At 30.3% G+C, this 27,100-nt stretch overlaps 3 protein-coding genes across 3 annotated transcripts; 1 reads left to right on the top strand and 2 right to left on the bottom strand.

The window, feature by feature from the left end:
• Positions 1-313: 313 nt before the first annotated feature.
• LOC141526496 (uncharacterized) lies at positions 314-2,035 on the bottom strand. The gene is made up of 5 exons (XM_074241531.1): positions 1,631-2,035; positions 1,284-1,455; positions 980-1,181; positions 722-904; positions 314-468 (listed from the first exon to the last, which is right to left on the bottom strand). Exons 1-5 carry the CDS (start codon positions 1,705-1,707, stop codon positions 314-316), a joined length of 789 nt encoding a protein of 262 aa, XP_074097632.1. The 5' UTR covers positions 1,708-2,035.
• A 935-nt stretch (positions 2,036-2,970) lies between these two features.
• LOC141526495 (uncharacterized) lies at positions 2,971-4,218 on the bottom strand. The gene has a single exon (XM_074241530.1). The coding sequence runs from the start codon at positions 4,216-4,218 to the stop codon at positions 2,971-2,973; it is 1,248 nt and encodes a 415-aa protein (XP_074097631.1).
• A 14,952-nt stretch (positions 4,219-19,170) lies between these two features.
• On the top strand, positions 19,171-27,100 carry LOC141526494 (uncharacterized). Its single transcript, XM_074241528.1, has 4 exons — positions 19,171-19,188; positions 21,061-21,259; positions 25,694-25,992; positions 26,448-27,100. The coding sequence occupies exons 1-4, from the start codon at positions 19,171-19,173 to the stop codon at positions 26,838-26,840; spliced, it is 909 nt and encodes a 302-aa protein (XP_074097629.1). The 3' UTR covers positions 26,841-27,100.

The raw sequence follows: 27,100 nt of genomic DNA, 5'->3' as shown, positions 1-27,100 counted from the left end.
CATGTAGAAGCAGTTTTTCAATTGGAGATTTAAATTGACATACAATAATATATCTTTAAATTAATAACTTATCTTTGAAGATAAAATTATAGATATGTATTGTTATTGATCAATTCCATTTACGAATTGAAAAACTGATCTTCCGTGAATACTAAAAAATAAAAATCTTATGATTAATTATCTGTGTATAGAAATTTCTAAAATTTCTATACATCACAGAACCTACTATGCATAAGTATCACAAGTTATTTATAATTAATAATACTTTTTAATGAGATGCATTTAGGTTTTAACTGATACGTTTAATTTAATCTTATTTTTTCAAATTTTGAGTATCCATTAATTCCTCGGACTTACGTTTTGGTGGACGAACTCCTAATTTACGTAATTTGTCAGGAGTCAAAGTTGTTAAAGCCGTGTTAATTGTGATGTCGTCAACGAATGCTACCAAAAATTGAGTAGGACCATCTGCAAATCACAACATATCAATTAAATATTTTCGTATTTTAGATGTCAAGTAACTTACAAATAATATCACTAAAATATTAACTTTTAATCGTTAATAACTTTTCGAAATGACCGATACCGACTTTTCAAATTCTTAAAAAAAAACTATTTTATATGTAAACTTATCAAAACTGAAAAATATATAAATTTGTATCTACTATTAACTCTCATGGTGAACGTCCTTAAATGATTAAATATTGTATTAAGTACTTACTAAGCGGTGTGTTAGCTTTCCCCAACATCGTCAAATGTGAACCTTTAGGGAAGTTTGCAGGTTTGGCATAGTTAGCGATCTTAACAGGCAATCTAATATCTTCGTCAACCACAACTCCACGACCATAAGTTGAACCAAACGTAGTTACAGATCCGAACTCTTGTTTTAAATAGCCGTAAACATCTTAAAAATAAAAATTAACATTAATATTTTTATAAATTAATAAACTCAATTCCAAACCTCAATGAAAAAACTTACAGACGATTTCCTCTAGTCCTTCTAAATTTTTCAAAGCGACGGTGCGAACTTCACGTGAGAAAGTGGGATCCTTGTATTTATTTTCAGAAATCGTTATTACAGATGACGGTAAAATAGTTAATTCTAAAGAAAATAAATTATCTTGAGGATTTACGTATCTTGGATTAGGCTTGATCGTTTTAGCCCGAACAATTGTAATTACCTGTAATAAAAAATTCGAATAATTATTATAATGTACACTTTTTATAATTATTAATATTTAGTTAATTGAATAAAAAAATAATTTACTTACAGTTCAATCAACAATTTTAGGAGAGTATTCTGCAGCCAAAGTTCCCCAAAAAAGAATACGTACTCTCATAGTTGATCCATTATTGACAATAATTTTGAATAAAGCCACCTGTTTCGATGAAAGTCCTGTTAACGGCGTTACCATTTTTGTTCCCTCAATAGAATCAACAAATCCGGTAATTTCCCTGAAATAAATTCAATTAAAACTATAAATTCAATTAAAACTAACGTATATTATCGACAAAAATTACGATATAATTATTTAAACAGTGAATAATGCAGATGTATGGCATAACCTAAATACATCCTCGTAAAATCTAAATACCAATGTTCTTTCAAGAAAGTTAAATAAATACTCACACACTATCATCACCAACGATCCACTCTTCAATTTCTTCATCTAGAGTGAAAGTATCAATCAAGGATCCGTCAGTCATTTTTAGATGTTTGCAGTAACTTAATATTTAAAATTAACAAATTTATACGTAATAAAAACGTGATCGGACAGTAAGAGAACGCGAACAGAAAAGAAAGATGCTTCCCCACTTTTTTGGGGGGAAAGGTTCTTTGCACATGCGCAGTAATTATGCGCGTATACTTTCTAAAGCAGAAAGTTAAAGTTATCATTTTTTAATTTTTTATAGAGTATAAATTAATTATTAAAATAAATTTATTCATTATAATTAGTATATTAGTATAAATTATCTAACAAGCAATAAAAAATTTAATAAATATGAAAATAAAATATTCATGTTTGCACTTGCGCGTGCGTATGAGTTTTTCTACAACAAAGATCTTTGGTGGAAAGCAGCCTTTAAGTATAATTGAGTTCCTCTAGTATCTTTAGTAATTTTTCTAGTTTTTTTTCGTATACTGTAGTGGTTGTATGAGAAATTTTTCGCTTTAATACTTTAATATATTATATATTATAAATTGTCGATTTGATATATTATTGTGTCATTTTTAAGTATATTATATTTACTTTTAACCAATCACGTTACGAATAGTTTGCGGACACATAATTTGATATATTATTGTGTCATTTAAGTATATTATATTTACTTTTAACCAATCACGTTACGAATAGTTTGCGGACACATATATTTCATCTAAATTAAAGAATAGGATTCTGAGGTGAAATAACTCAGATTGAGCTAGACTAACAGAATACATCCGACCTATAACATTAAAACATCGTTGTCGTGGATGCCATTGAGATACAAGAGAGCCATTTTTTTTAGAAAACGTATAATAATATGGAATATCACTGTATATAAATCTTCGGGCTGATAGATCACGTTCATTCAAAGAAAAATACTCAATTAACATTGATCGTTTTTGTAAAGCTTGGATTAAACCATTTTCATCGCAATCATCACTTATAATTATGTTTTGTTCATTAGGTAAATGTACAGGTAAGCGAATGACTGAATGACTTTTATCTTGCAAATTCTTACATAAGATGCGCCATGCACCTTCGACAGGTCCAACATAGCAAGTATCAACAAAATTTTTTATTTCATTATGATTTATAACAGAGTATGATTCCAACTGTTTAGTCGATTGGCCATTAGATTCTGGCACTGATGACGTTGATCGTGTTTGTAATTGTCCGTTTATTGTTATTCCTGCTTTATCGTCCTTTATATACATATTTGTATAAATACTTAACTGCACTCACAGTCGACACTACTTCTACGTTAATGACAATTGAAAGTTAACAGCAAAGTAGCATTGTAAGGTACAACATGTTGGTTATCGAAAAGTGATTGATTTCTCATAAATGTAATTCCATTATCACGACGACGGTAAGAAGGATAACCATTAGCATCCAATAAAGTTTCGCCTTGAAAAGCTTTAGGAAATCTTTTTGAGCATTTGTCGTTGACTAAACACCAATCACCGCACGGGCCATGTAGCATATTGGTGGTAACAATATTATGCAATGTAGGATTTTCATTTTTATCAGGTATTTCTGCAGAGATAAATTTATTCACGCGTTCGGGAGTCAACATCTTAGAGATATTTTCTAAAGTAATTAACATATGTAAATGTGGTAATCCTCGTTTCTGAAATTCAATCACCCAATTATAAGCAACTACTTTTACAAATAGATTGTCTTTAATTATCATTTTAATTAAAATATCTTTTTTAATGCAAAATACACGTGCTACTAAATCAGGTCTATCAGAAGCTGTTTGACCTGGAAGTAAGTTTTCTGAGATTTCGCACCATTTAGGATTACAAGTCATTGTGATAAATAAATCCGGCTTACGATACTTTCTAACAATCGCCATCGCATCTTGATAATGCTGTAACATATTTCTAGGTGAACCAGTAAAAGTCGACGGTAAGATAATCACTTTACCGATTCTTTTACTTGCATCATTATTCAATTGTGACTGAAGGTGATCTAATAATCCGTGATATGATTCTGCACGTAGTTTTGACTGATGATCGTGATCGTATTTTAATCTATCTTTTTCGATCTTTACATAACTATCAACAATCCACTGTTGCGTTAAACGTCGACCCATGATAAAAACATTAAATTCATCTCGAATAGCTAATCTATACTTAAAATAATCTGTTCGTGTTACTCTATTTTTAGTTTTATTAACTTGGTAAATATCTCTATGCCATCCTTGATTACCATGAGGGAAAAATAGTGGGTAAACCCATGGCTCAGAATTTGGATCCATTGACGTAACTCTTTGAAAAGTCTTTGTATTTTTATTTCGTATAGTAACATAAGATTCCGGTATTCCACCATCAGCTGTCGTTGAAAAAACTACAGCAACCTCACTTGCTCTTTGATAATTGTAACGTCGAACGTCCATACCAGGTTTTATTGTAAATACTAAATTTAACTCCGGTTCAACAATATTACCACTTGCATCAGTGACTGATTCTTCATTCAATATATCTTTCATCATTTGATAAGACATAACGAATTTATTATGTTTACGTAATATTTCTTCAATGATCACTCAAATTCCTCGATCACATTGTGCGTTTCGCTTAGCTCGAAAATCTACGGCTTCCGCGGAATCTACAATAAAAAGTTGCCCATAACTCGGTGATTCATTAGAAGTTGGATAGAGTGATGTATTCATCTGATAATAAATTTGTCCTTGTATTTTAAAACAATATGGACCTCTTTTTTGAGCACTAAGATCAACAAGATTGGCATTGAATGATGCAAAAGAAAAAGAACTGTTAAAATTTCGAATACGTTCAAAAAAATGTTTTGATTTTTTGATGTTTTGATCCAATTTTACTTCACCATGATGACAACAGTCATTGAAAGAATTTCCTTTATTCGCAACTTTTTCATTTTGAAAATGTTTTGCACCACAGTATGTGCATCGAATATTCATTTCACCTATGTAATTTTCTAGAATTAATTGAGTATGGATTGCATTCCACACTGGTGGTTGAAAAATAGGATAGTTATGATCTGATAAACTATTATGATTATACATCTGATTATTTTGAATTGTATTACTCCTATTTATGTCACACAGTGCAATATTCGAAGTAACTGAATTGTTCCTTATCGAATTGTCGCTTGGGATTGATTCATCATGAAGATTATCACCATGATCAAGAAAAATATTTTGAGAACTGTCATTTAAATTTTCAAGATTATTATATGATGTTGGCGGTACGTCTTCCATTGTAAATATTGTATTGCATGGAATCGAATTTATATCGGTTGAACTTGTACCGCTAGTAGAAGGTTGATATGTAATAGATATTTGTTGACAATTTAATTTGTCGTTTTTTTTCAATTAGTCTGCGATGACGTTGCTTTTCATTATATTTTTCACGGCGAACTCTTTTTATTTCCTGTTTTTCTTCGAAGGATCTTATGATTTTTCTCCTACCCATTGTAATAATAAGATTTTAGCAGTATAAATATACCTGTTATGTCCAAGGGCGTTTTTAGAGCGGTAGCGTAAACGGTGGAGATTTGGACTTACAGTTTAAAGAATAAGCAACGGAGGTTTTAAATCCGTTGTTTTAATTATTTATGTGGGACGTTTTCGAGATACGAACTTACCACGCCTTCGTTTGAGACTGACGGATTTTTATGAGAGTAGATGTACTTACTGTTACAGGAACTTTATTGATGGTCAGATCCGTGGTTTTAGGGCAGCCGTTAGCGCCTGTTCCTTGATTGGGCCTTTTGGTTGGTTCTCGCAACGGATGGAGTAGGGTGGATTTGAGCTGCTTATTCTAAGGGGTTCTTATCTTACGAAATTAACGAACTCGAATGGAATTTCACTTCTTTTTAAGATTTATTTTAATAAACACCTAAACTTTTACACTTTCACAAATTTTATTTAATCGAAATTATATTAATGAATTTTATTTATTTGAGCTAACGTCCTCTAGTCCCCCGTAGGGTAAAGTGCGCAAATTTAGCTTTTTAGAGATATTTTATTTAAACTTACTGCCCGGATTCTCGCCTAAGTGCAGAGCAAATTAGAACTTTGAGATTCCGGTTCTCTAGATTTTTAATTAATAACTAATACGTGGCCTGCCGGTTGAACCGAGTCTGAACTCGTCTTAAGTGCAGCGCAAATTAAGATGAGTGACTTTTACAAGGCACGGGCCCGTCAAGTAATCGCGGAAGTCAAATTACTTGCTCAAAGACCAGGCGTTGGCTGTTGATCGCCTTTTTAAATACTCGCGGTGCTGAGATTGCAGAAGTCCCCGCTAGTCAACCAGCAGTCGCGTAGCTTATATTTTATTGTGGCTTTCGCGCATGGAGAAGTCTTTCATCTGTGCGGGTGATTTAAATTTAAAGAAAAAAATTTTGGGGTGGACATAACATTCCCCCGGAAAAGTGAGAAGCTAGTATAGTTATTCGGTTTTCCTATGGCCACCTTCCCCATAAGCGAGAGCCACTTACAAAAAAAAATTTTTTTTGACTTGACTTAATATAATTTAGTGTAATGAAAAGAGTAACAGGAGGAGTCATCTAGTGCTTGCAATTTAATTTAATTTATATTTTAATTCTGCACTTTGTTACATTGTATATATTTTGCTGACAAATGATCTTTCTTATCTCGTTTCGCTTGCCTCTCGAGTTCGCGAAGCCGGGTTGAGTGTTAGTGTGCTTCGAACAGTGAGCTGTTGATCACATCCCTCGCAGTTAGGGGGCCACAGTGGATCCACGGTGGATCCTCGGACATGAATATGATTTATAGTGTGTGTGTGTGTGTGTGTGTGTGTGTGTGTGTGTGTGTGTGTGTGTGTGTGTGTGTGTGTGTGTGTGTGTGTGTGTGTGTGTGTGTGTGTGTGTGTGTGTGTGTGTGTGTGTGTGTGTGTGTGTGTGTGAGTATTAGTATGAGTGTGTGTGTATGTGCACGCGAAGGTAGGTGATCCACTTATAACTTCTAAGAAGCTTAACCGATTGGTACTTTCTAAACGGCGTTCAAAAGAGTGAAAGTTAACTCAGATTTCCTGAAAATTTCCATTGATTTGGATTAATTGATTTCGAGAAATCTTTAAAAATTACGAAAAAAATTTTTTCAAGTCTGGTTCTTCTGGAATAACTTTTAAACGGCTGTTACCTCCAAAATAGAATTATTTTTCTTTATTAAGTCATTTCTTTGGATACATTTACAAAAATATTTCTTAAATATAACTTTTTTTAAAGTTATAATTAATATTAATTTTGATTATTTTTCACTTATCATTAATTCTCATTTAACATAAAAATAACAGTCTTTATTGTACTCCTGATTTAACTTTAAAAATTACAGTCTTCATTTTACAGAGAGAAATTTTGTTTATTTTGGATAACAAAATTGATTTCAATAAATAATTATAGATTAATTTCTATAAAAGGTAAACTTTCGGTACGCTTATTTTTATAACTGGAAATGAATATAACAAAAGTTTGGAAAAACCAAAAGTGCATGCCCCATAGAGCTCATTCATTTTTTAAGAAAAAAATAAATTATGTAATTGATTAAAAAAAGTCATAATTAAGTAATTTCTTACAAAGTATTTTTTAATTTTTTTTAAATATCAGCGCCCGTTTTTCTGGTCATATGCGCACGCAGTCTAAAAAAATCTAGCTTGATCAAGTGGCGCCATAATTTTCACGTGACAAATAAAAAAAGTTCGTTTGTCTTTGTACGGTTGTATCGTAATGAATTTTAATAAAAATTCAATTTAAAAACAAAATACGTCAACCAGGTTACTGATATGAAATACGGACCCAGTTCATCTCATTCTTAAACTAATAAAAAAAACCCGGTCTTGAAGTATCAATTTGTTCAGGAGTAATCGTTGGTACATCCAAAATGGGGTGACATCAGGACGTCCACGTTAAAATTTTTCTAAACTTTTTTTTTTCAAAATAGCAACATAAAATGATTTTAGAAAGTGAAAGATGGTTTAATTTAAGTGTTTTCTCGGTATAAAATTTCTTATATTATTGTATAAGTGCAATATGGTTGTAATAGAGGCATTTAAAGATCACAATATTCCTTAACCTTGACGAATCGAGTATAAAGCACAACCTCACGTGCTTCGCGCTATGAGGCGTGCAATAATAGAGAAAAAAATTATGGCAAGCTGAGAGAAAAGTTTTTAAAAATTTTAGCACTTTTGCAGTTATCAAATTAACAATAATTTTACTTTTTAGAAAACTTTATAATCTCAATAAGTAATAATGGTTAGGGATGATAAGGTAATATAATTAAGATCACTATTGAACTAACACTAAACAATGCATAGAAAATTATATGAACCATTGTAAAATATAATCCAGAAGTGATTAAATATCAATAGCTTTTCAGTCTGTCTCCCAACAATTCGCTTGTCTTATTACATATAAATTTGATAATGAAGCAATTAGGACGGCTGGTTTTATCAGCATAGATTCTTTAACGAAATATAATTCATTGCAACGAGTTACTTGATGAATAAATTGTGTATTAAATGCGTATCCGACTTGTCGTAAACGTTTCATGAATATTCCGCCAATAACTTCATCATTATTATCAAATTTTACTATTGTGATTATTGTACCAAAAGTACCTTTTCCATCATAGACAATAGAATTACAAAATTTAAAATTATCTTCATTGTCACTTACATAACGATTTCCATTCAATTTCATTTTTGTAAAACAATTCATTTGTTCAGGATCGTAACCTATGTTATTTAATATAGCACGTTCATTGTCTGTTGGTAATCGTGATAAACATTTTCCTAAGCCAACTATACAATTCATTTGATCCTTAGCATTCTTCTGTATATGATAAGGAGTCTTCACTTGCTTTGCAATAAACCTTTTAGTTTCTGAAGATATTGTTTCATCATATAAAATATTGATCAAGAACTTCTGTAAGAGAAAACGTGTTGCTACTTGATTACATGGAGAATACGGGCTTGTTACAAAAGTCATAATTTTTCTGTTCCAAGATTCGTAATTAAATGCCTCATGCATCCATATAGGGTCCCAATTTCTCACAAATGTAACCAAGTGCGTCAGCGAATGAATGTTGGAAGTCATATTACTAATACCGAAATATTCTTCGAAAAGTTTTACATATGATTTCAATTGCAATTCACAATGATTCAAATGAGCTAACGTAATAGAATCTTTATTTAAACAATGAATTGCTCCTGATAGAAGGGCAAAGTGATAGACATACTTCTCAGGCAACACGTTTTGTAGACAAATTGGACCGTAATCCAACCAATTACGCCATTCTGATGCCTTCCATTTTTTATGAGTCGATATAGATCTCGGCTTACGGGATTTGCATGATGGAGGTTTTATTGCTAATAAGCATTTATCTATTAATTTGACATTATCAGGATTTCCTATATAATAGGGCATTTTATTTTTTGTCAAAAATAATTGTGTATGCTGCCGGGCAACTCCAAGGTAAACAGCATGCATAGCATCAACAACAACTCCTTTGGGAATGTTAAATTCAGGTAAAGCTACCAACGATGAAACATTTTTGACTCCACGTTTCATTTTCTTCTTGTCGAAAGCGTAGGCCATATCAGCACGTAATTCCGCATCAGATCGTTGTACTTTGTAACACTGAATTAACGGATAAACCAATTTACCCGGTCCGAGGCTTCGCCCTTTTGCGTAGCAGTATAAACAGCCATAATATCCATTAAATTGGTTTAAGCAAGTTACGGCAGCTTTGGCTGGAGCATCAAGAGTGCAAGTTGTAACAATGAATCGAGATGTTACCTCTGATGAATTAGTCGGCTTCCAATTTATACCTTTACAATAGAGATTTTCTATTTCATCCGTAAACGGCTGTAGAAGATGATTCATAATTGGGTGCAGATCATCAACATAAATAGCTACAAGAAGCATATGTTTCTTTCGTAAATGTGGAGGTAGTTCATTTATCTGTACATATATCGGCCATGCACTTGAATTCGAAGATTTAGCAACATTACATCCGTCTGTATTAAATGTAAACGAGAAATTATACCATTTTTCTAAAAATTTTCCTGGTGCGCACAACGATTTGTACTCTTCTCCATCGTAGATGTCTTCATAAGCATTTACATCTACCTTTGTTCTATGAAATCTATATTTTGAAGACTCACTAATTGTAGGTATTGACAAAAGCTCCTCGATTTGTGCAGTTAAACTTATAGTTATAAAGCAGCGCAAATTTAATTCTGAATCTTTGTCTTTATCACAGATGCATGTTTTTTGTAATTCATCTGTTTCTTTGCACTTTTGACCTAAAAATTCCCGACAATCATAACAATAATAATGATATGTTAAAATTTTGTCATTTCGATCGAAATATTCCCAAAACTGTTTTTTAGTTTTTGGTATTGAATTGGTATGATAAACGGACTTAATCCACTGTAGTTGATCCATAGTTGCTTCGAAAGATAACTTATCTCTAATTGATGTAGCAACAGTAGCGAGTACATGGTCCTTCGCAGTTATGCCGCGTTTCGCAACTAAAGGGAATCCAAGTCTCGGGTTATTACAGGTTAAAAATGAAGAACGTTGAGCAACACTATTATTATCACAATTGTAGTTATGAACATCATTATTGTCATTGTTATCATCATCATCATCATCATCATCATCATCATCATCATCATCATCATCATCATCATCATCATCATCATCATCATCATCATCATCATCATCATCATCATCATCATCATCATCATCATCATCATCATCATCATCATCATCATCATCATCATCATCATCATCATCATCATCATCATCATCATCATCATCATCATCATCATCATCATCATCATCATCATCATCATCATCATCATCATCATCATCATCATCATCATCATCATCATCATCATCATCATCATCATCATCATCATCATCATCATCATCATCATCATCATCATCATCATCATCATCATCATCATCATCATCATCATCATCATCATCATCATCATCATCATCATCATCATCATCATCATCATCATCATCATCATCATCATCATCATCATCATCATCATCATCATCATCATCATCATCATCATCATCATCATCATCATCATCATCATCATCATCATCATCATCATCATCATCATCATCATCATCATCATCATCATCATCATCATCATCATCATCATCATCATCATCATCATCATCATCATCATCATCATCATCATCATCATCATCATCATCATCATCATCATCATCATCATCATCATCATCATCATCATCATCATCATCATCATCATCATCATCATCATCATCATCATCATCATCATCATCATCATCATCATCATCATCATCATCATCATCATCATCATCATCATCATCATCATCATCATCATCATCATCATCATCATCATCATCATCATCATCATCATCATCATCATCATCATCATCATCATCATCATCATCATCATCATCATCATCATCATCATCATCATCATCATCATCATCATCATCATCATCATCATCATCATCATCATCATCATCATCATCATCATCATCATCATCATCATCATCATCATCATCATCATCATCATCATCATCATCATCATCATCATCATCATCATCATCATCATCATCATCATCATCATCATCATCATCATCATCATCATCATCATCATCATCATCATCATCATCATCATCATCATCATCATCATCATCATCATCATCATCATCATCATCATCATCATCATCATCATCATCATCATCATCATCATCATCATCATCATCATCATCATCATCATCATCATCATCATCATCATCATCATCATCATCATCATCATCATCATCATCATCATCATCATCATCATCATCATCATCATCATCATCATCATCATCATCATCATCATCATCATCATCATCATCATCATCATCATCATCATCATCATCATCATCATCATCATCATCATCATCATCATCATCATCATCATCATCATCATCATCATCATCATCATCATCATCATCATCATCATCATCATCATCATCATCATCATCATCATCATCATCATCATCATCATCATCATCATCATCATCATCATCATCATCATCATCATCATCATCATCATCATCATCATCATCATCATCATCATCATCATCATCATCATCATCATCATCATCATCATCATCATCATCATCATCATCATCATCATCATCATCATCATCATCATCATCATCATCATCATCATCATCATCATCATCATCATCATCATCATCATCATCATCATCATCATCATCATCATCATCATCATCATCATCATCATCATCATCATCATCGTCAAGATCATTATCATTATCATCATCAGTGTTATCAGCGGAATTCCTATATTTTTGATCAGTATCGACAACATTCCTGACATCATTACTATCACTGTCAGAATTGGTTATACTTATATTCTCGTTCTCCACTTCACCTTGCCTGGAACAACCGGGTATATTTCCATCTTGAAGATTAATACTATTTGTACCCATTTGTTGTGAAGCATTGTCTTTATTCTGAAAAAAAAAAAAAAAACGCCAAAAATTCTTAAATTAAAAAAAAATTATATTATTAAACTTATTATCATAAATTTCTTTCAGATAAGCTCATTCTATATAAATCTTAATTTGAACATTCATCAGTTTCTCGAATTTTCTACGTGAATATTGATATTTTGTTAATACTTATAAAATTGATGTAAAAAAAAAAGAAATTAGAAAACAGTTGACCCCAAAGGCCATTCTTGCAGCTTCCCACTCATCTTATACCCCAACGCTCAAAATTGCACTTATTCCAGCTCAAAAACATAGGTTTTGTGTCATTTAGAGCTTTCCGAGCTTAAAAAAATAGCTAGTCTTTGCTTTTGAGCTCTATGATTTTAAAAGACTAATAGAAATTCAATAAAACATTATTTGTTGGATTTTAAAATCGCATTAACTTTTGAAAGAATTAGCCGATTTTCACGTTTTTGGAGGCAATGGACGCGATTTTATATATAAAACCTATAAGTTCTGTAAATCCTTATCTTTCATTGAAAACGATCCGATAAGAAATGCCGAAGTTATGTCAAAAATACCTTTTTCTTCTGACGATTTCTTAAAAAAAAATGAATCAATTTTGACCTAGTTTGTGGGAATCGACACGGTTTTGTAACGTCAAGAGCTGATTTGTTTATGGGATCGATCGGTCGTGTCGTTTTATCGAGAGCTGTGTTTGGGCATTGTCTGCGATATTTTGAGGGGAGAGGATTTATTCGATTTTCATAGAATTTTTAACAGCAGATTTAATTGGGCACTTCCGGCCAAATTTTGAATTTTTAGCGGAAATGCCCAAACTAAGCTTCTGCTAAAAAATTCTATGAAAATCGAATAAATCCTTTCCCCTCAAAATATCGCAGAAAATGCCCAAACACAGCCCCTGTTAAAAGCGGAACTCAAAATTCCAATTTTAAAAGGTCCTCCACGGAAGTTTCATTTTGGTACACCCTAGTGTGTGTGTGTGTGTGTGTGTGTGTGTGTGTGTGTGTGTGTGTGTGTGTGTGTGTGTGTGTGTGTGTGTGTGTGTGTGTGTGTGTGTGTGTGTGTGTGTGTGTGTGTGTGTGTGTGTGTGTGTGTGTGTGTGTAAACCTCTTATAACTTTTGAACGGCTCAACCGATTCAATCGTACCTGGCGGCGTTCAAAAGGGCATCACCAAACTTAGATTTTCTAACGGTTGGAATCGATTTGGATCGGTAGATTTCGAGAAATCTCGAAATAACCACGAAAAAACATTTTTTCAAAAGTGGTTTTTTTAAATAACTTCGAAATGGCTTGACCGATCGATCCCATAAACTAATTAGCTATTGACATGAAAAAACCACATCGATCGCCGCCAAGATCGTATGAATCGGTTGATTAATTCAAAAGTTATTGCGATTTGAAAATTCAATAAATGATGTTTTATTCAATTTTTATCAGACTTTTAGGTTCAAAGAGCTCAAAAGCAAAAACTAGCTATTTCTTTGAGCTCGGAAAGCTCAAAAAGACACAAAAATTATATTTTTAAGCACAAAAAATTCATCACATAAATCCAATTTTGGGTGCTCATGTATAAGATGAGCGGGAAGTTGCAGGGACGGCCTTTAGGGTCAACCGTTTTCCAAATTTTTTTATCACAAACAGACTGTATATCACTGTTATACTTTTAAATTATTTGAAATTGCTCGAATGAGAAAATTAATTCGTGAATTTGTAATTATTAATGTATTAAATAAAATTACTTAAATTTTGGTGATAAATGAATTTTTCCCATGTTAGATGGATATTTCTATCATGTTAATAAAGAAAAAATTCCCATGTTACAATTTGGAAGATTTCTATGTTAACTTTGGAAAAATTCGTTCATTAACATAGTAATTTTTCTTATCCTAAAATAAGAAAAATCCTTGTTTTATTGTCCTTATAGAAATGGCTTTCAGGGTTAATCGTTTTTCTAATTTTTTGGGTACAATCAATGGTAACAATATCAAATATAACAATCTATGGAATAAAACGAAAGAAAAAAATTTTTTCATCTACGTTCACTTGGTTTCGTTAAGTCAGAGTTATCAAACAACAGTTATAATAATTATAACCGTTTGAAGAAAAAATTTTCCAAGGTCGTAATAAGGGTGTATTCTATTTTTTCGGTTTATTATCAATTACAGAAGAGAATATAAAAGAAAATTGCAATTGCAGAAAGTGCATTTGTAGAAAGTGTAGATTGACTTGAGACAAAAATTCTTGAGCTAAGATTATTATCAAAAAAACACTGAACATTTTGAGAAGAAAAAATATTTCTTGAGCCAAGAAATTAATTTTAAAACCAAGAATGTTATTCAATCCCAAGAATTCTTTCTCTCGCAAAAAAAAAATTATTTAATTTCCTTATTATAAAATTTTTCTCTTGAGTATAGATAACTTTTCTATCATTGTAGTGAAGACTTCCACACCAAATTTTATTTTTCACACCGCCGGGCGTAAAACGACAACTTTACTCCTGCTGCGCTGAACGGCGTTGTCGTTTTTTGCTTTCGTAGGAGTTAAAAATATTATAAACACCACAGGCAGGAAATAAGAAAGCCTCAGATTACTTGATCCTGTAATCTGAGACATTTTTTACTTTTGTACCTTAGGTGTATAATATACTTTTATCTCACATGAATATCTATCTTAATATAATGACGAAATTTTTACTTAATTTTGATCTAATTATAATATTGCTATACTTTTTGGAATTTAATAATTATTTTAGAAACCGTGTGTAATATTGACGAATAAAAAAGTGTATTAAGAAAATTCCGAACTTTATAACTGGATTGAAATGTAATTTAAAGATATAAATTTTTGTTTATTAAATATTAATTGTCTATCATTTAAATACAATTGTTTTGTTAGTAATTGTAGTAGTTTCTATCCACGATTAAAATATATATTGATCGAATGATTTTAATAAATCTAATATTGTGTACGAGAAAAATGACACCTATAGATTCTCGTAAAATTATTCGGAAACTGATCACTATTCCTGAAACAGAAGTTGAAAATAAGAGCGAAAGTACTCGATGTACCTCAAGTTTTGAACCTTTTTTTTAGAAAGAGTGTCATAACAAAATTTTTCGCTGCGGAAGCTAAAGATCATTTTTTTAGCATACAAGAGACATGAATAGCGAGAAAAGTCCGTATATACCTACAATAATTATTTAAACTACCCTTAAGACGGTAGAAATATTAAAAATTCGGAAAAATAACTTGCAAGGACCCTTTAAAGCTAGCACTGTTCAGGGAAACTTGTACTACTGTCCTACTGTGTACAAAAAATAATCAACCCTATAACGGATCCGGATCAACCTCTTTACCTACCGCGAAAACAAGAAAAATATCGAAAAATAAAAAAAAAAAATACTGAGTAGACCTCTTTGGAGCTAGCATTACTCAGAGATACTTGCACTAGTGCCCTTCACTATACAAAAAATTATTAACCTCCTTTTCGTACTTCATATGCTAGAAAACAATCTAACTTTCGCATTAAAAACATTATTTTATCGGTGATCATTGCACGACTTATGATGCGAAGCATCAGAGAGTGCTTTACGATCGAAAAATTTTTTTCGCCTCATTTTGGCGACTATTTTTATTATTATAGCCTTGTTAGTTCACGGAATCAAGATATTTTGCATACTATTGTCGAGATAATTTAATGGAGATTAATTCCATTCTTTTTAAAAATTGATTTACTGCAATAGAATTTGAAAAAAAAAACACCAAAATAGGTCAAAAAATTTTCCTGTCCGTCATGTGTGAAACCCGGAAACACTGTAACTTGTTAAAAAATCCATTATTTGAGTTAAATTTTTTTTTTTAATTTTAATCGACGATTGTAGGTCACTGAATGCGAATGATTAATTAATTCAGTGTCATTTAATTGCAATTAATAAAAAACGAAAACTACAAAACTGTATATCTATATATATATATATCCATGTAAAATTAACATGGATGGTGATATATCTATAGATATTATGTACATTTTATTCCACCAGGGGCGCCTGTGCATCACTTTCCTAGTACAGCTGTTATTTTAAAAATTTTTTTTTCTTTTTATTTTGCACGACTTATGTGTTTTTTTTATATATTTGTTTTCACATTCTTCATTTTATTAATATTTCATAATTAAATGAGCATTATGAGTCGTACGCTTTTGGATTTTCCAAACTTTTTTTTTTAAATACATTTAGAACTTCAGGTACATGGTTCTAGTGCTGAGGTATGTTTTACATTCATTGTTGAATTTAAGAAATTTAAATAAATTTGATTGTGGATAGAAATTAAATTATTATATTCGCTTTTTATACTACGGTTTAGTTCCAGTTCAATAAAATAGTAATATGATCAGGATCATAGGTAATTGGATAAATAAAATTAATCAATTCAAACAATCATTGATTTGCAACGATTCGTCTTTATCATTAAGACTTTATCAAGCTCTGGAAAATGATATAAAATATAAATTAACAACTACCCGTGCATCACCAATTACCCGTGATCCTGATCATATTACTATTATATTCGCTATTTTACTGAAATAAATATTCAATGAAAGAAATTAAGCTGTAATTTGGATGTTTGTACTACCGATGCAATTTCTTTCATACTTTAAACTATAATTAACAATAAACCCAAAGAATTAGCTACGCCCTCATAACTCAAAAAACATATATTATTATAACCAAAATGACACATCATAAAAATTTGCTTTTGGTTTATTCCATTGATTTTAATTTTTTTTCAAAGCTTTTTCCTTGAATGCAGGATAAAACATAATTTTCTACACCCTTCGGTTCTGCAAAGCCGTAAGGGCGTATATTTTGAGTTACGCCCGTATAGCTTTTTTTTAAGGCGATAAATATTTTCCTCTTAATCGGAATTTTTCCACAAATTAAAAAATTTCAGATAAAAGAATGAAACCTTAAAAATTGATAAATATTCATAGAATGATATACACGAAAAAGGTTTATTTAATGGTTAATGGAAACTGATAATCATACTTTTTTTTAGTATCAAATTTTCATTACAATTTAGTGTTTCGTAATCGGTCTTTAAATTTTTAAAATAGAAAAAAATTCATTGAAGTTGAAAATTTAAAAATCTGAAATCTCTATTACTTGTCATTAAAATCACAAAGTGGAGTAGAGTGGTTAGTCATCTCAAACGATATTTTTGATATGTTCACAAGGAAAAAAAAATAATTTTCAGAAACCGTCTAATATATAAATATTGATTATCGAGTAATGCAAGATACTTAAAAATAATTATTTACCGTTTGCTTTTACTTCTGTATTAGTTATTGTTATAGGATTTCAAATATAAAAATAGTGTAGAAATATACAAAAGAATAATCAATTTTATAATTGAGAACTAATTAACTACTAGGAAGAGATTTAAAAAATTACACAATATCATGTTTATAAAATTATAATACATTTTTAACTCAAAAAAATTTTTACGATTAATATCTTTAATTTGCTTTTTTTAAACCTGCACGTTCAAGTTTATTTACAATTTTTTTCTAGTTACTTATATAAATATTTCATATCTTTTCTTTTGTTTAAATATAAATGTCAAAAACTTACCAGAAATTTAAGATATTTATTTAACATGGATGATTGCTCTCCAGGCGAAAATGCCTGAAGAAAATTCAATAATTTTCTTTTCTTTCTTAGCAATACCGCAATCCTTGAGTTACTCAGTGATCTTTTCATTATATGATACCTAAATCAGTAATTGAATATTTAATTTAACCTTAAAAAAAAGAAAAAATTTTTTTTAATCCACTATAAAATATCAGTTTTATTTATACTGGTAAAACAGTGAGTTTTACGATTTTTCAGTGAAATTCGTATAAATTTATTTAAAGACTAAGCTACTTTCAAAAGCCATTATTACAATAATATTTTTGATTTTCTGAAATGCTATGTTAAAATAGTAATTATAAATCATATAATTGTATGTAGTACAAGACGCAATAAGAAAAATTATTTTATTTCTAGAAAATGTAATATTGACATGTGGTTTGAATATATTGCATCATTATTTTAAGTGAAAATGACGTAAGCTGGCATCTAAATATATATATATATATAGAATTTTTTTTTTGAAAAATCATTAAATATTATTAAAAAAATAAGTTCATGTATAAAGAACTTGTGAAACTATAAGTGAAATATTTTAAACATATTTTTTCCAGTTCTAATTTTATTATCAAAAATAATTATATATTTTTAGATCTCTACTAACTGTAGAATCATGCATTTTCAAGTGGATTTATAAAGCAAAATAAGAATGAATATTTTTTATGTACTTACGTTTTATAGATTGAAATTATAGCGAGTTTAACTATAATGAAGATTATAATAATCTATAAAATATTTTTTATTTTATATCAAATCGAAACCTCTTCTATGAATTAAATGATATTATAGTTGTTATTATAATTATAGGTTATTTTTTAAACTTTATGTATATTACCAGAATGCAAGTAACGACTTATTATCTACCAAGGCTTTGCAGTTACACATGTTTTACTTTATACTTGCAATAGTCACATAGTATTAGTTCGAACTGTTTCGGAAACCATCGAATGGTTTCGTATTTAATAATCTAGCACTTTACCTATAGAAACTATATACAGTTTCCATAACTTTTGCACAGCACAACCCGAAAAATCAAAAATATGTTATGATCTGATCCGATATTTAGTAAGTTTTTACTGCTGTAGATGTCTCAATGATAGTTTGATTCGGCTCAGATCAGCGGGCTCTTTAAAATTCGCTAAAGAATACGAAAGTATTCTTGTTACGGACTTTCATGAATAATAATTAATATTATTATTAATTTATACTAGTTAGGATGAGGATGTGGTATTTGGTATTATGAATGATGAGATTTTATATGCAAGTTATATGGGATATATTGTAAGATGTTTCATATACAGGAGTTACTTAATTACTGCTATGTCTTAATTTTTCGAAGTTTTACATCGAGTTAATAACTTATTTTAGAGGGGAGAATTTAGCTTTAGGGGTTGGATTTATTATAAGAATTATTTCTAATTGGTCGTTTTTCTTCAAGAGTGGGACTCAAAATAAAAGTGACGCCTTCGCTTAGTTATCTCTCGGAAAAGTGAAACTAACCATGTGTTTAACACATGGCGTCGTAGTCGTTGCCTGGTTAGAAGAAAAGCCATAAAAAAAAGGGAATATTTAGTTTAGCCTAGAATAATAGAGTCCTTTATTCAAAGTCATAAATTGTAATATTTTGTTAGAGTCTCTAAGAAACAAGGATGTATTTGTTATTTAAGATATTAGTTTCTCCTTTTATAGCTTTTCTCGGGATATTATATTTTATTTTCCTCTCGAGTGACCATTCTACATTTAAGTATTATATATGTTTTATTTTCTTTGTTACGATGTTCTTAATATTATTTTTATTATTTCTCTTAAAATAATTATTCTTATAATTATATTATTAATCAATTATTTGTTTGATTTGAATTTAAATAAACCGCTAATTTATATCCTATGTAGATGGCGGCATGTGCTGCTACATCACAAATACACCCGGTCCCCTTAAGCGTCTCCCATTAAGTCTCTTTAAGCGTCTTATTGGACATTTTTCTAATTATTTCTTAACAAAGAAAACGATGCGTTGCTTGTAAGTTTATATGTGAATAAACTATAAATTGTTGGTGATTTTGAAAAAGTGTCTGGGTTACGTACTCAACTGATTTAATTAAAGGTAAAGTACAATATTTTATTATTTAATCATACGTACGTAAATGTGAATTATTTAAATTTTATAAGTATCTAAACAGGTTTTTCTATACCCACGGGGACAACACTCGTGCCATAGTGTCTGCATAAGTTCAACCGAATAAGTTTTATTGTGTTAAGTCCGGTGAATTTTGTGAATTTTTGTAGAATATAACTCCTGAAATTGCGTGTTATGACATAATTTCTAATAAAACATAACTTATCATTCATTAAATTATTTGAAGATTTTTCCAAATAAGTAAATAACCACGAGGAAAAAAGAAACTTTTTACTTGAAATAAATTTTAAAATTTTGCAATAACAATTTTTTAAAAATAAGTCTAAATACTAATTTGAAATTTAATCTGAAATAAGGTTAGAAAATTTTAACATGTTTTTATTTATGATACTAGAGTTAGCAGAATTTGAACAATTTTATAATATTTTTTGGTTTATTAAATAAAACTTAAAACTATTTTTGAAGATGGCACTGATAGTTGTTCAAATCTTGGAGATGTTGCAGTTTTATAAATTTTTTTTTCTCATTGATTTTAAATAAAAAAAATCTGGAAAACGGTTGACCCTAAAGGCCATCCCTGCAACTTCCCGCTAAATTTAATTTTCAAACGCATCCAATTTTCACGCTAGTTATGATGTTTTTGAGCTTTTCGAGCTTTCCGAGCTCAAAGATAAAGCTATTTGATGCTTTTGAGCTCCTCGAGCACACACACACATACACACATACATACAGACGTACGGACATCATCGTAAAAATAGTCAGGAAAGCTTCTTAGGGCTTCAAAACATCGAGATCTGTTGAAACCTCGATTTTTGCAAAACGGGGTAAAAACAATAACTTCTCGATTTTTGAAAATCTTCGATTTTCTTAGCGAGAAGTTAAAAATTCTGATAATTTTTTTTTATTTCTGTTAACTCCACGTTCATATTTTGTTCACAATCAATTTTTTAAATATTTTTCAATTTACAGATGGTGGGTACATATTGTATTTTCACGCAAAATGATAAAGATTTTAGTATTATTGAAACAAAAAGATTGTGTTATTTAAATGCCAAAAATATTTATAAGCAAGTTATTGATGACAGCAATATTGAAGAATACAATGGTTCATTGTATTTACGTCATGGGGAAGTAGTTAAGGAAGGGATAACAATAATTGAGATGGATGGTAAATATTTATAATTTAAATAATAAATTAATTTTAAATAATTTGGTGATGGCTTACACGTTGAGCCAGCTAAATTTTTCGATATATGTAAAAGAATGAAATTTCTTTGTATTTATTTACTTAAAAAGGAAATTTTTAACTTAACATTGAATTTGACATTAATATAATCAATATACAGGGTGTCTCTGAAGTGGCGGGAGTAATTGTTGGGGTCGATAGAGAAAAAAATACTGAATCGAAAGTTCCTGAGCCAAAAATTTTTTTGGGCCATAGAATTTGAGTTATGAATTAAAAACGATAGCCAATCAGAAGCGCGCTATTCGAGAAATGAAAATGAGCGGGGAAGTAGAGGAGACGCGAGAGTGAGATGCTGCAATAGCAGCTTACTCGCTCACACAAAGCCGAGCATGAGAGGGGATTGTGACGCTATGAGCCGAGTACGTAAGTGTGAATGAGTGGATGTATGAGGTCGCAAGCGGACGGCTTAATGTATGAGTGTGTGTCCGTGTATCGCAGCATTATTGGAGGCGTTGTAACGCTGAATTAAAGCTAACCGGGTACTCTAAGACAGAGGAAAAATTTTAATTTTTATTTTTATTCGAAAAAATTTAATAAAAAAATAAAAAGGCCCAAGATTTAACCAGACCCACAGAAACGGAGAGTAAATTTTTAATTCTCATTTATTTTGCTGGGGATTATTTTCAAATACAAAAAAAAAAAAGGCTAAGATTCAACTGGAATCCAAAAAGAGATGGATGAAAAAAATTTTATTTTTATTTTTAATCAGCAAAATTATTTTTCTTTAAAAAAGAGCCCAATCTCGACTGGAGCAAGAAAAATGATTGAAAAATTTTTATTATTAATTTTCAATCAACAAAATTATTATAAAAAAATAAATGGGCCCAAGTCTCAACCGGACCCAAACAAACGGATAAAAATTTTTATTACTTACTTAATTTGCTGGAAATTATCTTTAAAAACGAAAAAATGCCCAAGACTCGATCGGATCCAAAAAATAACAGTACAAAAATTTTTTCCTTATTTTCAATCAGCAAAATTGTTTCTTTTAAAAAAAGGCCCAATCTCGACTGGAGCAAAAAAATGATTAAAAAATTTATTATTAATTTTCAATCAACAAAATTATTTAAAAAAAAATAGTCCGCAGACTCAACCGGACCCAAACAAACAGATAGATAGTTTTAATTACTTATTTATTTTGATGGGAATTATTTTAAAAACGAAGAAAATCGCCCAAGACTCGACCGGACCCAAAAAAAAAAATAAATTGAAAAATTTTGTTTTCATTTTCAATCAGCCAAATTAATTTCTTTTCGAAACAAGGCCCAATCTCAAACAGACTAAGAGAAACTAATTAAAAAATTTTATTTTTTATTATTAATCAAATATTATTTAAAAAAGAAAATAAGCCACAGACTTAACCGGACTTAAACAAACGGATAGAAAATTTTTATTACTTACTTAATTTGCTGGAAATTATCTTTAAAAACGAAAAAATGCCCAAGACTCCATCAGACCGAAAGGGAGATGAATAAAAAAATTTTACTATTCATTTTTAATCATCATAATTAACTTTTTTATAATAAAAGGCTCAATTTCGACCGGACCCAGAAAAAATGATCCAAAAATTTTATTTTTTATTGTTGATCATCAAAACTAATTAAAAAAACAAATGAGGCCCTAGACTCAACTGGACCCAAACAAACGGATAAATAATTTTTATTACTTATTTATTTTGCAGGAAATTATTTTTGAAAACGATAAAAATGCCCTAGACTCGACCAGACCCGAAATAAAATAAATTGAAAATCTTTGTTTTTCTATTTTTAATCAGCAAAATTATTTTCCTTTGAAAAAGGGCCTGATCTCGACTGGAGCAAGAAAAAATAATTGAAAAGTTTTATAATGAATTTTTAATCAACAAAATTTTTTAAAAAAGAAAATAGGCCCCAGACTTAACTGGACCCAAACAAACGGAAAGAAAACTTTTATTCCTGTTTTTTTGTTGGGAATTATTTTTCGAAACAAAAAAATTGCTCAAGACTCGACCGGACCCGAAAAAGATAAATCGAAAAATTTTATTTCTAAATATTAATTAACTAAATTATTAAGAAAAAAAAATAGACCCAAGACGCAGCAGGACCCAAATAAACGGATAGAAATTTTTTATTACTTGATCACCAAGATTAATTTTCCTTGAAAAGAAAGGCCCAATCTCAAACAGACTTCGAATAACTGATTGAAAAATTTTATTATCAATTATTAATTAACAACATTATTCTTAAAAAAAAATTAATAGGCCCCAGACTCAATCGGACCCAAACAAACGGATCGAAAACTTTTATTTCCCATTCATTTTGCTAGGAATTATTTTTAAAAACGAAAAAATGCCCAAGACTCGACCAGAGCCAAGAATAGAAGAATGCAAAAAAATTTATTTTCTCTTTTCAATAACAAACAAAAATTTATTGAACAAAAATCAGCCTAATCTTGACAAGACGATAAAAAACTGATTGAAAAAATTTATTATCAATTATTAATTGACAAAATTATTTCAAAAAAGAAAATAGGCCCCAGACTCAACCGGACCAAAACGAACAGATAGAAAATTTTTATTACTTATTTCTTATGCTCGGAATAATTTTTGAAAACAGAAGGAATTGCCCAAGACTCAACCGGACCCAACCAAACGGATGGAAAACTTTCATTTCTCATTTATTTTGCTGGGAATTATTCTGTAAAATAATTTTTCAATTAATCGTCAGGTAAAATGTCAAAAATAAATTAAAACAAACATTGAACTCAAGTCCCAATAATTTTGATATTTTAATTAAAATTATTTTTTAATTAATTGACAGGTAAAATGTCAAATAAGGAATTGAAAAAAAAATCGCTCTCGAGTCCTGATAATTTTGATATTTTTATTAAAATTATTTATCAGTTAATTAACAGGTAAAATGTCAACTAATAAATTAAAAAAAAAAAAATTGAACTCAAGTCCGAATAATTTTGATATTTTAATTGAAATTATTTATCAGTTAATTGACAGGTAAAATGTAAAAAAATATACTAAAAAAATCGCTCTCGAGTCCTGATAATTTTGATATTATTATTAAAATTATTAATCACTTAATCAACAAGCGAAATGTCAAATGATAAATTAAAAAAAAAAATTGAACTCAAGTCCGAATAATTTTGATATTTTTAATAGAATTATCTATCAGTGAATTAACAGGTAGAATGTCAAATTATAAATTAAGAAAAAAATTGAACTCAAGTCCGAATAATTTTGATATTTTTATTAGAATTATCTATCGGTGAATTAACAGGTAGAATGTCAAATTATAAATTAAGAAAAAAATTGAACTCAAGTCCATTGTTTGTCCGGTTGATTCTGGGCCCTATTTTTTTTTCAAAATAATTTTCTCGATTAATAATAAAAATAAAATTTTTCAATCAGTTTCTTCTAGTCCGGTTGAGATTGGGCCTTTTTTGAAGAAACATGATTTTGGTGATTGAAAATAAGGAAAAAATTCTTTTAATTATTTTTTTGGTCCGATCGAGTCTTGGGAATTTTCTTCGTTTTTAAAAATAATTTCCAGCAAATTAAGTAAGTAATAAAAATTTTTATCCGTTTGTTTGGGTCCGGTTGAGACTTGGGCCCATTTATTTTTTTATAATAATTTTGTTGATTGAAAATTAATAATAAAATTTTTCAATCATTTTTTCTTGCTCCAGTCGAGATTGGGCTCTTTTTTAAAGAAAAATAATTTTGCTGATTAAAAATAAAAATAAAATTTTTTCATCCATCTCTTTTTGGATTCCAGTTGAATCTTAGCCTTTTTTTTTTTTTTGTATTTGAAAATAATCCCCAGCAAAATAAATGAGAATTAAAAATTTACTCTCCGTTTCTGTGGGTCTGGTTAAATCTTGGGCCTTTTTATTTTTTTATTAAATTTTTTCGAATAAAAATAAAAATTAAAATTTTTCCTCTGTCTTAGAGTACCCGGTTAGCTTTAATTCAGCGTTACAACGCCTCCAATAATGCTGCGATACACGGACACACACTCATACATTAAGCCGTCCGCTTGCGACCTCATACATCCACTCATTCACACTTACGTACTCGGCTCATAGCGTCACAATCCCCTCTCATGCTCGGCTTTGTGTGAGCGAGTAAGCTGCTATTGCAGCATCTCACTCTCGCGTCTCCTCTACTTCCCCGCTCATTTTCATTTCTCGAATAGCGCGCTTCTGATTGGCTATCGTTTTTAATTCATAACTCAAATTCTATGGCCCAAAAAAATTTTTGGCTCAGGAACTTTCGATTCAGTATTTTTTTCTCTATCGACCCCAACAATTACTCCCGCCACTTCAGAGACACCCTGTATTTAAAAATTAATTTTGTTCCATTAGATGACATCGATACGTTGAAAACCTTGTGTAGGGACCAAGGAAAACGAGTTCGTGTTTTTAAATTAGCGCCTTTTAGTCCCGGGTACCAGCAAAAAATTAAAAAAAAAAATCCCACCCCAGAACTTAAGCAAAAGACTCTGTTAACAAATCCTGTTGCACGTGGTGTTAAGCCTCTTAAACCCTCAAATTCTAACACTAAAGGTCAAAATTCAGGAGCTTCTAAAGACATTTTCTATTCGTCAGGAGATCGTTTTCGAAAAATATTACCACCGAATGATAACCAGGTTCTTGATGAAAATGTAAGTTATATCATACATAAAATTAATAATTGTATATATGTCCCTTAAAGTCCAATAATCAAATTTTAATGATTACTGTTCCTGAAATTAACATACATGTAACATCTTTTTTGTTTTTTATAACAATAAAATTATTGTAAGAAATTAATTTAAAAAATTTCACTTCTAAAAATTAACAAGTGCTAATTTTTTCTAAATTTTCTGTTGCTATTTATTACTTATGACATTTCCAATAATTGTTAAATGTATGTTAAAATCTATATCATAATTATTATTGATAAAAAAAATTAACATAATACACTTCTAAATATAAAAACTATAAAAGACAGTTGACTTTGCTAGTTGTCCCTGTAACTTCCCGTTAATCTCACACCGGAATATTCGAAATTAAACGTATTTAATTTATAATTCCTTAACAATATACTCATATTTGATTGAATATTTAAAATTTGCAGGGTCAATTAGGACGCGAAAGCGATAAATCAGACCATAGCAGTTTGGATGATGATACTGAAGACAAGAGAAATGTATCGGATGGAAACGTAGATGAAAGCGATGTTGGTGAAGACAATGAGAGCTCTGACAGTAATAACAATGACGATGAAAATTTACCTCCTAGACAATTATCAAATACTACGGGCCAGTCTCAAACAGAATCCGAAAGAAATAAACTCATTCAGCGGAAACTTTCAAAGAACCCTCGTTCTGAGACATGGCGATTAGAAGTTGAAAATAAATTATCTTCAATTAGTAAAGATATGAAAAAATTAACACAAAAATATCGGAGAAGTTATGATCAATTACCTGAAGAACCGGATAAAGAAACTACACCCGAGTCGAAATTTTAAAACCCTATCTGAGCCTTGTAGAGCCTGAATCCTTTGATGTGAGTACTTGCCGCCTCGATTTTAAAACCCTTTTCAACCTAACTCGCCTGAAATAAGGGTAAGGAGGAGTGAACTAGAGTTTAGTTCGACGTTTAAAACTCTTTTTCATCCTAGTACGCCTTAAATAAGTACGAAAAAGGATGAACCAGGGTTTAGTTTGAAATTTAAGACTCTGTTTTAACCTATATACTAGTCGAACCTGTAAATTTTTGTTCAGGATG

Source organism: Cotesia typhae, unplaced genomic scaffold, assembly GCF_013202065.1.
Source record: "Cotesia typhae breed Kobodo isofemale line unplaced genomic scaffold, CoteBio_Ctyphae contig_34, whole genome shotgun sequence".
NCBI classification, from domain to species: Eukaryota; Metazoa; Arthropoda; class Insecta; order Hymenoptera; family Braconidae; genus Cotesia; species Cotesia typhae.
This window is presented reverse-complemented; position numbering and strand designations above follow the sequence as displayed.

Excerpts from the sequence above, each read along its gene's own strand:
- LOC141526494 (XM_074241528.1), top strand. Across the intron at positions 21,260-25,693 it reads AACAATAATTGAGATGGATG|ATGACATCGATACGTTGAAA; the intron begins GTAAATATTTAT and ends TTGTTCCATTAG. Across the intron at positions 25,993-26,447 it reads ACCAGGTTCTTGATGAAAAT|GGTCAATTAGGACGCGAAAG; the intron begins GTAAGTTATATC and ends TAAAATTTGCAG.
- LOC141526496 (XM_074241531.1), bottom strand. The coding sequence starts at position 1,707 with ATGACTGACGGATCCTTGATTGATACTTTCACTCTAGATGAAGAAATT. Across the intron at positions 1,456-1,630 it reads ATCGTTGGTGATGATAGTGT|GGAAATTACCGGATTTGTTG; the intron begins GTGAGTATTTAT and ends AATTTATTTCAG. Across the intron at positions 469-721 it reads GAAAGCTAACACACCGCTTA|ATGGTCCTACTCAATTTTTG; the intron begins GTAAGTACTTAA and ends TGTGATTTGCAG.
- LOC141526495 (XM_074241530.1), bottom strand. The coding sequence starts at position 4,218 with ATGTCTTATCAAATGATGAAAGATATATTGAATGAAGAATCAGTCACT.